At 39.2% G+C, this 11537-nt stretch overlaps 1 protein-coding gene across 1 annotated transcript in view; it reads right to left on the reverse strand.

Annotated features, from left to right (window-relative positions):
• Positions 1 to 1939: 1939 nt before the first annotated feature.
• COMMD1 (copper metabolism domain containing 1) overlaps positions 1940 to 11537 on the reverse strand; it is a 41618-nt gene continuing 32020 nt past the window's right edge. Inside the window, exons 3-4 of the mRNA XM_015557850.1 lie at positions 3638 to 3853; positions 1940 to 2065 (exon numbers count right to left, since the gene is read on the reverse strand). Coding sequence (XP_015413336.1) covers positions 1940 to 2065; positions 3638 to 3853 — 342 coding nt within the window. The remainder of the gene's footprint in view (positions 2066 to 3637; positions 3854 to 11537) is intronic.

Below are 11537 nucleotides of genomic sequence, written 5' to 3' on the forward strand. Positions count from 1 at the left end.
CACATGCCCTGACCAGGACCAGTGATCAAGCCTGCAACAACGTACGTGCCCTTGACTGGAATCAAATCCAGGACCCTTCAGACATGGCCGACACTCTATCCACTGAGCCAAACCAGCTAGAGCCTGGTGAACAAAATGTTATGCACACTAAGGACATTTAGGTGATAAATAATAAAAATAGTGTACACTGTTCTCTGTAAACTTGTAAATATTTTTTATGAGGGACCATTATCATTAATTATTAAGCACCCATCAGAAATTTTTAGTTCAGCATAAAATGCAATAATCAGAAGAGACTGAAATTACCATTTCATGTTTTTATCTTTGAACTAGAAAAAATGTCAAACTACATTATAATAATCCTTATAGTTCTAAATAGAGCAATTGTGGACTTATAGTTGATCTACAAAGATTAAAAACCAGTTTTTAAAATTCATCTCTACTTTTGCTTTTAATTTATGTGAAGCAGCTCTCTAACCTTTTAAAGACCACAAACTACATTTATAAATTAGGATAATCATACTTGCCTGCTCACTTCATAGTCATTTGAGAATTATGAGATAATGTTCTTGTAGCTCTCTGAACCATATAGACAAAAGGCCTTAATTATCAATGATAAATGGAATTATTCTGATGTCATTTTTTCTACCTCAGGTTTACCTAAGTTTGTGCTTGGAAGAGATTACAAAATTTAAGATAAAATACTTTAGATATAAATTTTGGCTTGTCTAATCTAGATGTAGGCCAGTTATAACTACAGAGCCTATGTAGACCATTTAAAAGAATAGGAATAAGATAAAATGTGTATAAAAATAATGGTTACCAACTAAAGAATAGAAAATCATTTTGAAAACAACTAATGGTGGCATATTTTTACTTAACTACAAAAAAGGTCAAATAAGCCTTTTTGAGATGTCATAAAACTGAGTATTTTTTAAAAAAATTAACAGACCAGGTATTTAATTAGGTCCTTTATAAGAAATTTAGAACACCAGTTTATAGGCATAAATCCCATTTGCAAGAGTAACACAGAGCAGAGTATGAAAAACTAGAAAGGCAAAGTTTAGAGCCCAGTAGAGCCCTGGAACTGAGGAACAGCTTTGATTTTTGGCAGAATTTTCAAGTCTGCAGCTTTCTGATCAACCTTGTACCGCACTGTAATCTTGTATTTTACTTTCTGTGTCAGAGATCTCGCCCTCCTGCTGTCTGGGCTTGTACATGCACAGCTTCTTCTTTTAATTTTTATTTATTGACTTTAGAGAGAGGAAGGGGGAGATAGCGAAACATCGATTTGTTGTTTCATTTATCAATGCATTCGTTGGTTGATTCTTTTCTTTTTAATATTTTTTTATTTATTATTTTTTTAGAGAGAGAGGAAGGGAGAAGGATAGAGAGAAAGAAACATCAATGAGAGAGGAAATCATCAATCGGCTGCCTCCTATACATATATGCCTGGGGATCAAGTCCACAAGTCAGGCATGTGCCTTGACCAGGAATTGAACCAGCGACCTCTTGGTTCCTGGGTTGACACTCAACCACTGAGCCACACCAGCCGGGCCATTGGTTGATTCTTGTATGTGCCCTGACTGGAGATCAAACCCACAATCTTGGTGTATCGGGATGACACTCTAACCAACTGAGCTACCTGGGCAGGAACTGGCTTGTTCTTCTTGAAGTAAGTATCAGTGAGATGTTTAAGGATTTTCACACCACTGGTATCAATTTTGGTGGAGGTGGCAATGAGGAATTCGATTGAGGGACAGAGGCCCAGTCACAAGTAGCAAGCACTGCTCAGCTGCTTCAGGAAAATCACCCCCTTGCCTCTGTGGTGCCCAGTGAGGATGATCAGAAGGGTCAAAGAAGTAATGCTAGCACAGTTTTCTCACATGCTGACTAAAGGCTTTCTTGCCATGGCTCAACAGCTTCAGTAAGATAATATCTAGACATTTTCCAAAATTTTACCACTTAGATACCACCATTCTGGTTCTATGACAGTAGCAAGAACCTTTTCCTTTTTTCTTTCAGTACTGGATTTAGCTGCTGAATACTTCCTCTCGTACATGGCCTTTCAGGAGTACATAGCCAATCAGGAATACCTGCCAATTCCTCTGACCAGGACAGGGTTTCAGCTGCAGTGGGACTTCCCCTCCTTAGGCATGTTGCTCTTAAGATTATCTTTCTTAATCTAGCCACCAGCATCAGCCTTCCTTTTTAAAAATTTAAATTTATTGGGGTGACATTGATTAATAAAATTATACAGGTTTCAGGTATACAATTCTACAATACATCATCCGCATAGTGTATTGTGCGTTTACCACCCCAAGTCAAGTCTCCTTCCAACACCATTTATCCTCCCTTTACCCTCTTCCTCTGGCAATCACCATATCGTTGTCTGTGTCCATGAGTCCTTCTTTTTTTGTTTTTCTTTGCTTAATCCCTTTACCCTTCTCACCAGCCCCCAACCTCTGCCCCTCTGACAGCTATCAGCCTGTTCTCTGTATCCATGAGTCTGATTCCACTTCATTAGTTTATTTTGTTCATTAGATTCCACTTTTAGTATTTGTCTTTCACTGATTGGCTTTTTTCACTTAGCATAATACTTTCCAGGTCACATCAGCCTTCTCGGCTTTCTTCTCCTTAGTGTCAGGCTTCTCAGCTTTTTTTTTTTTAATATATGTTTATTGATTTCAGAGATGAAGGGAGTGGAGAGAGAGATAGAAACCTCAGCAATAGAGAGAACCACCAACCGACTGCCCCTCCGCACGTCCCCCACCAGGGATCAAGTCCACAACCTGGGCATGTGCCCTTGACCGGAATCGAACCTGGGACCCTTCAGTCCACAGGCTGACACTCCACCCACTGAGCCAAACCAGCTAGGGCTGTACTAACTCTTGATGGTTAGCATCAGCATTAAATATTGCAGTAAAACAAGAGCACATCCTTTAAGTGTAATATTTAACACTATTAACACATTTTGACAAACCTAAATTGCTGGTGCCAGGGAGAATTCTATTCTCAGGCATAATTAAGAGCCAACCATTTGGCTAAACTCAACAGCCTGTATTTCAGCCACAAGTGATAATGTTAGCAAAGGAGGTGACAATGAGAAGACAAAGTCAAACTGGAAGTTATCCATTTCTTAAAGCAAACTAAAACACTAACATTATTCTCCCTTGAAAACTTCTTGTAACATGTCTGACAGAAATATAACCAGTGAGGGTTTTTCCTTCAGGCGCCAGCAATATGTATTATTACTACTTATTTTCATTCAATTTTAAATACTTGCCCTTCCCTCCACTCCCACCAACCTACTTCCCCTTCTGTGACAGGCCTCCCACCTAAGTTTCTACTCCCTCCACTCCTCGAGCTCTAATTATTTCCTCTTAATTCTTAAGAGTGCAGAAGTCAAACTGCCTGGCCTTAATCAATGAGGGTTCTCCTTTCATTATCACTTACTATCTGATTATTAAATTATTTTGGCAGTCTCACTGAAAATCTTCACATCTCCTTATCTGCCTGTCCTTGTACAAAGTACTAAAACACATAGGTTTAAAATCATGTTAAAACTTGATGTCAACACCAGAAAAAGTAAAAAACAAAGTCAGAATATAAAATATCTGCCCTTTGTCAGACCCACCGGCAGGTGAACCCCAGTCTGCATACTCTGTAGCCCCCCGCAGGTGTCAAGTAGGTAGATGCTGGCTGCTGTGGCACCAGGCAGAGTCCCAACCTCCACCCTCACTCCTGGGTCAATAACTGGGATGGCAGTGGGCAGATCCGGGCCTCTCCATGCTGCCAGCCCTGGAGCTGCACAGCCAACCAATGGCTCTTGAGATGGCGGCGGAAGAGGAGGCTGCAGTGAGAGGTACAGTGTTGATCGAAAACAACCAGTGCATTGCTTCCATGGTTTCTAATCATGAGCCAGGGACAAACCCACAGCTACTGGCTCTGTATATCAGCCCGCATGTGACAGTTTCCAAGAAAATAAAAGGAAGTGATTCAGATCCACCCCAAATGGAAGATGATGAACAAGTAAAAATGAAGTCCTTCAGAGAAGCTCATAAATAAACCGAAAAGCAGAGCAGAGATAAAATGAGTAACCTGTCTGCCATGATCCCTCAGTGCAAGGCCATGGCACGAAAACTGAACACTTAGTTTTAAAGATGATCATTCAACACTTGAAATCTTTAAAAGGTATGACAAATTCTTATGCAGGAGATATTTATTGACCTTCATTTATTCAGGATAATGAGCTCAGACACTTAATCCTTAAGAGTGCAAAAGGCTTTCTATTTGTGGTTGAATGTGAAAGAGGGAAAATTCTCTTCATTTCTAAGTCCGTCTCCAAAATAATTAATGATCAAGTATCCAAAACAGGATATTTTCCTCACTATATTTAGTTTTTAGTTTTTTTGTGTGTTTTTTAAAGATTTTTATTGCCTGCAGAGAGAAAGGAAGAGGGAGAAGAAGAGATAGAAATATCAATGATGAGAATTATTGATCACTGGCTGCCTCCTGCACACCCCACCCTAGGAATTGAGCCCAAAACCGGGGCATGTGCCCTGACCGGGAATCAAACTATGACCTTGTGGTTCATAGGTCAATGCTCAACCACTGAGGCACACTGGCTGGGCTTGTATTTGTGTGTGTGTGTGTGTGTGTGTTTAAATATTTTTATTGATTTGTAGAGAGAAAGGAAAGGAGAAAGAGACAGAAATAGAAACATCAATGTGAGAGTGGAATGTTTATCAGCCGCTTCCTACATGCCCCCTTATTGAGGATTGAGCCAGCAACCTGGGCATATGCCCTTTCTGGGAATCAAATCAGCAACCTTTTGGTGTATGGGACCATGCCCAACCAACTGAGCCACACTGGCTAAACATATTTCAAAGACCTCTTTCTGAATCCTTTTCCTCCATTGGGATGTGGGAATAGTTTCTGCTAAATTAGAACTCCAAGAAATATGGAAAGAATTTGTGGAAAGAGTATGGATGGCCCTAACCGGTTTGGCTCAGTGGATAGAGCATCGGCCTGTAGACTGAAAGGTCCCAGGTTCGATTCTGGTCAAGGGCATGTACCTTGGTTGTGGTCACATCCCCAGTAGGAGGTGTGCAGGAGGCAGCTGATCGATGTTTCTCTCTCATCGATGTTTCTAACTCTCTATCCTCTCCCTTCCTCTCTGTAAAAATATCAACAAAATGTATTTTAAAAAATAAAAAGAGAGGCTCTTTTTAAAAAAAGGCCGAGGCCAGTTTGGCTCAGTGGATAGAGCGTCGGCCTGCGGACTGAAAGGTCCCAGGTTCGATTCCGTCAAGGGCATGTACCTGGGTTGTGGGCACATCCCCAGTAGGAGATGTGCAGGAGGCAGCTGATCGATGTTTCTCTCTCATCGATATTTCTAACTTTCTTTCTCCCTTCCTCTCTGTAAAAAATCAATAAAATATATATATTTTTAAAAAGAGTATGGATGTTTATTACTGACAAGAGTGTTCACTTCTTGACCTTTAGTAACTTGTTTTATTTTCCTGAATCTCAGCTTCCTCCTATGTAAAAAGTAGAAATGATTATATCTGTCTCTCAGGATGCAAAGACTAAATAAACATATTTGAAAATGTCTTAAAAATAAAATATCTGCCCTAACTGATTTGGCTCAGTGGATAGAGCATCAGCCTGCGGACTGAAGGGTCCTGGGTTTGATTCCAGTCAAGGGTACATGCCCGGGATGTGGGCCTGACTCCCACTAGGGGGCAGGCAGGAGGCAGCCGATCAATGATTCTCTCTCATCATTGATGTTTCTATCTCTCTCTTCCTCTCCCTTTCTTTCTGAAATTAATAAAAATGTATTTTAAAAAAAGAAAAATACTCAGTGCCCAATCACCCAGCTGAAGAATTAAACACTATTTTTGAAGCTCCTGTATCCCCTTTCCCAATTGCATTCTCTAATCTTCCCCCTTAGAGGTAACTGTTATCTTTGCAGTAACTTCTAGGAGTCACTTTTAATTACAAATGTTTCTTTGCTCCCATTTTGTGAAAAGACTACCCTTCCTCCATTGAATCACCTTTGCACCTTTGTTGAAATCAAATGACCATGTATATGTGACTCTATTTCTGGACTCTGTATTCTATTGCATTGACCTATGTGTTTATCCTTTCTCATTTAATTGGGACCATAAATCAAATTACTTTGATTTGGTGGCTACACTGTGATCAGTATGTTTCTTTATTAATTGGGAATTGAGACAGTAATCAGCATCCTACATAGAAAATGGAAAAGAATCAATGGAAATTAATTCTAGTATAAGTATCATCATCAATGAACTGAAGTTATATACCTCCATGTGTCTTGGGGATAAAGATAACTACCATGTGGGAGTATTGAAGGTCAAGTGAGAAAACATATAAAAACGCCTGGACTGAGTTACACAAATAATATATTTTTTCTAATTTTTCACTTAGGAGTCTAATATTAATTACTCATGAACACCAGTTTCCATCCTTTTCTCCACATCTGAATATTAAAACTTGAACCCAGGGCTTCAACAATAACAAACAGCCCATCAAATTTGTATAAATTTGGTCATGATTTGCTTCCTGATCAGCCATTATAGGAATGAAGCAGCTGTAGTCAAAATTTCCCCTCAGTGTCTCCTGGGAATTTAGGCATTTTAATAATCACTTTCATGCACATGTTTTGCTCTCTTCTCCTCCCTTAATCTATAGTATAAATACTGAAATGCTAAACAAATATCATTGTAAGAGTAAAGGCACACTAGTAAAGAAAAGAAAAAAAGATGAGGTGAGGAGTTTCTTTTCTGTTGGTCATTTCAGGAAATAATCGTGAAATCAGATTCTAGTTCTCCCTTCTCCAACTTTATCTTAAAAAAAAAATGGGGACAAGAATCCTTAACCAATTCTAATTAAGTCCAAGTAATGTCAGTTTTACTGCCAATAACCAGCCAAACTGACAGGGAAATAGCACTGTTAATTCAGATGCACTTCTAGAGTGGTAAATGGAAAGACGCAACCATTGCACCAACCCAATGGGTTTGTCACATCCTCCTTCATGGTGACTAACTACTTCCCATTCTTATTTCTCTCTTTTAGTTTCATTTTCTTTCACAACTTTCCTTATTCTAATTTAATAATCAAATTGCATAAGAGAATTCAAATAATCACAGAGTTTTCCAGTTAATTGGTTCCTCCTCTTCTGAATTATACAGAAACATCTAGGTCAGTGGTCGGCAAACTGCGGCTCAGCAAACCGTGTCTCACAAGCCACATGCGGCTCTTTGGCCCCTTCAGTGTGGCTCTTCCACAAAATACTGGCTCTTCCACAAAATACCAACTTCTGCACATGGGCCACAAAGTTTCAATCGCACTGTATGTGCGTGCCCCCACGTGGTATTTTGTGGAAGAGCCACACTAAAGGAGCCAAAGAGCCGCATAGGGCTTGCGAGCCGCGGTTTGCCGACCACGATCTAGGTTACTTTTTGCCTTGAGCTATAATCTATCAAAATTTTTACAGAAAGGACTTTTATTAAACACAAATTAACAAGTATAATAAGCATCATGTCACATTATCTAAAATGATATAATTCTTGAAAGAGCATTTGAAATGAAAATAACAATTAAGCTGAAACCGGTTTGGCTCAGTGGATAGAGCGTCGGCCTGCGGACTGAGAGGTCCCAGGTTCGATTCCAGCCAAGGGCATGTACCTGGGAGATGTGCAGGAGGCAGCTGATCGATGTTTCTCTCTCATCGATGTTTCTAATTCTCTATCTCTCTCCCTTCCTCTCTGTGGAAAATCAATAAAATATATTTTTAAAAAAAGAAAATAACAATTAAATTCTAGGTTCCCTTTAAAGTTAGTGCATACAAAATATCACTATTGTAATTTTTGTGTCATGGTGGTCTGTAGTTGTAATTAGTTTTGATTCATATATTTTGAACCTCTGTATCCTACTGATAGTATTTCAAGCATCATCACCATTTACCATATAAAACAGCATATATTTTTACAATGAAAAATACTGATATAAGGCTGTTTTCCTTTTGAATTATATATTTTTTTCTCCATCCAGTACAGAATAACTTTAATAATACTGTATGAATTAAAGTAACTGGAAACTTGGGCTTCTGAGGACATGGTGGCCTTAAGAGACATAAAAATCTCCCTTAAAAGATATTTAGAAATGTTAAATAAATAAAACATAACCTTCTAAATAAATAGCTAAGTTCAGAAAAAAGCAAGAGGGTTAAAAAATCAAAGAGAGCTGAAAATTAGTGGGTTTTAACTGTTGGGGAGCACACGAGACTTGGTTGGAAAGTTTGTAAGGAGGACAAACTTTCCGAGAAAAGGGAAGTGTGTGGAAGGCCGCCCACCCTGTTTATCAGAATTCCAACTTAGGGGAGTGCCAAAGATGGTGCCCCCAATTATCCCTTGACCTTTCCACACAAGCCTGTGCACGTGCAGAACCCCAGGTGTTTACTGGAATTCTTATGCTTAATCTTTGGGTGTCCTTGCTTAAAGGACACCGCAAACACATGTGTCCTTCCAATATTACTTATCCTACTAATTGCATCTAAAAGATAAACTTTATCTCAAACTGCTGCTACAATAAAAGCCTAATGAGGCAGGCAATCGAGGTTGTCTGGTTCCTTTAGACAGGCAGTCCCTTAGCCCTCTCTTTCACAGCAAATGTTATGTTGGAGTAATCTATTCATCTGTCGCTCAGGGTCTGCTGGTCAGCCTCGGCATTTAATGATCACACAATACAGAAGAAAAGTCTTAGCTCCATACAAGGAGGGAAAAGAGATTCCCGGGAAAAGTTGCAAACTTCAGAGCTCTTTCTCCTCAGCAAAAGGATGAACAGCCAAAAATCTACTTTCCATGAGAGAAGATAACAAAGATCATGTGAGATCTCAATTAAAATTTATAAAGCACAGGAAGAAAAAAGTCACTGCGATGATTTATTTTGTGTGTCAACTTGACTGAGCTAAGGGATGCCCAGACAGATGGTAAACTATTATTTTGGGGTGTGTCTGTGAGGGTGTTTTTGGAAAGATTAGCATTTGAATTAGCTAACTAAGTAAAGAAGATGTGCTTTCAACAATGTGAGCAGGCATCATCAAATCCATTGAGGGCCCAAATAATACAAAAAGAAGGAGGAAGAGTGAATTCTCTCTCCTTCCTTGAGCTGGGTGGGACATCCATCTTAACCCTCAGACATGGGAGCTCTTGGTTCTTAAGTCTTTGGCCTCAGATTGAGAATTATACCATTGGCTCCCCTGGTTCTCAGGTCTTCTAACTAGCTCTGAATTCTAACACGGGCTATCCTGGTTCTCCAGCTTATAGATAGCAGAACATGAATTTCTAGGCCTCCATAACTATATGAACCAATTCCTACAATAATTCTCATCTTATCTATATGTTACCTTGTTTGTTCTGTTTCTCTGGAGAACCCTGACTAATCCCTAGGTATTTTGCAAACCTGAGTGAAATAATAGATTTGGCAACGATTACCAATCAACACTAACATCATCAGATAAAAGGTTGTTAGGGCGGAGACACGTTTACATACATACACACATTCTATGTACATAAAAAATGTGTCAACCATAATACCTCATTCACAAAAATCTTTCTCTGAGATAATAGGCATGAATGACATCAATGTGATATCCATGGACATGCCCACTGTTCTTTGGAATTGGGTAAAATGTTTCCAGATGTCCTGTTAGACTACATTATGGTCAAGTCAACCAGTTCAGTCATCCCTGAATTCAAGTGCTGAAGTCAGTCAATCCCACAGGAACTCACTGAGCTCATTTAGACAACTGAAAAGAAGGAACTTGTCCTCTCTATCCTTTTTTTCTTTTCTTTTTTTCCCAAACTTCCAACCTTAGATTTAGCCTCAAAAAAACATCTGGATCATGAAGAGTTGAGAATATTATTTCTCCATCCACTGGAAAAGCAAGGTGGAAGTGTCATCCCATTTCTTTTCATTACACAAAACCCTATTAATCTCATAGCTGGTCTTAGTGTTCATTTCTTTTCCAGAGATCCCAACTTCTCAAGGTTTCATGTTCTGTTTCTATGGGTAGTATCCTGTCCTAAATGCCCTACATTCCTAGGAAAACTTTTCTATTTAACAAAGTTTGTATCATTTTTTTCCTGTAACTGCTCCCACACTCATCTTCCTCTTATTATTTTGTGGCTCCTATTTCAATACTCTGATACATTAAGAAGCACACACCTTTCTAAAGTGGTTAGGCATCAGACTTATAAAAGGTAATACAAATTACACTTTTTCATCAGTCTAGGTTTCTGATGCCCGGACTTTTTTTGAAGCCTGGAAGGATCTTCCATAAACATGACCTCCAGTCAGCTGTCCCTTTGACCCAAATGATAAAAGAAACCATAGTAACTAGTGAGAAAATAAACTCCAAACTGATACATGGAATTTCAAAAAAGAGCTATGCAAATATGCTGACACACAGATCATGTCAGTTTTTTGTTTCCCCTAATCTTAGTCTACCCTCATCAAAGTTCTTATCAATAATATCCTAAAGACACTATGCTAAAATTGGGATAAAACTGTTGAATTTATTCCACTCAATGACTGTAAGAAACAGAAATCATGGTGTGACAAAGGACTTGTATACTTGTATATAAGCCAAACCAATGGACATGAACAACAGGGGGATGGGAGCATATGTGTGCGGGGCGGGGGTGGGGGGAAGGTTGGGGGTTAATGGAGGGGATGAGGACACATTTGTAATACCTTAACTAATAATAATAAAAAAAAAGATATCATGGTGTGACAGATTCCCATCTGTTCCTCTTATACATTGTCCCTTCTTCCATTCCATAGTAGATTGTAGCTACCCAGAATAAAAACATGTTCCTCTCTCCCTTAGTAGCTAAGTATGGCCATGTGTCTAAGTTCTAATCAATGGAACAAGTGGAAAAATTGATGTGGCAGGTTCGAAGAATCTTCCGTAAAGGACAAGAGATATGTATATTTTGCTCCTTTCTTCTTTGACCCTTTCCTGTTGCCTGACGTATAGATATAATGGCCTTTTGGGCCATGAGGACAAGGATCACATCCAAGGGACAATGGAATGATCTGATGGAAAAGTCTCAGATTCTGACAGCTGTGTGGAACACAGCCTATCTCTCAAGGTTCACATAAAAGAGAAATAAACTTCTATCTTTGTAAAGCCTTTGTTAATTTGAATCTCTGTGACTGCCAGCTGAACTTAATCCCAACTAATAAAATAAGTAAATAAAAATAGAATGGTAAAAGATTCCTTCTGAATGAGCTGCAGTCATGCCAGTAAAGCAGACTGAGAGGGGATGATACATCCTCTGAGGAAGGAAATATAATGAGGCAGTCTACGAGTCGTTTCTATAGCATAATAAGAGTCTTTTAAAAAGTGAACTCAGGCCGAAACCGGTTTGGCTCAGTGGATAGAGCATCGGCCTGCGGACTGAAGGGTCCCGGGTTCGATTCCGGTCAAGGGCATGTACCTG

Source organism: Myotis davidii, unplaced genomic scaffold, assembly GCF_000327345.1.
Source record: "Myotis davidii unplaced genomic scaffold, ASM32734v1 scaffold6, whole genome shotgun sequence".
NCBI classification, from domain to species: domain Eukaryota; kingdom Metazoa; phylum Chordata; class Mammalia; order Chiroptera; family Vespertilionidae; genus Myotis; species Myotis davidii.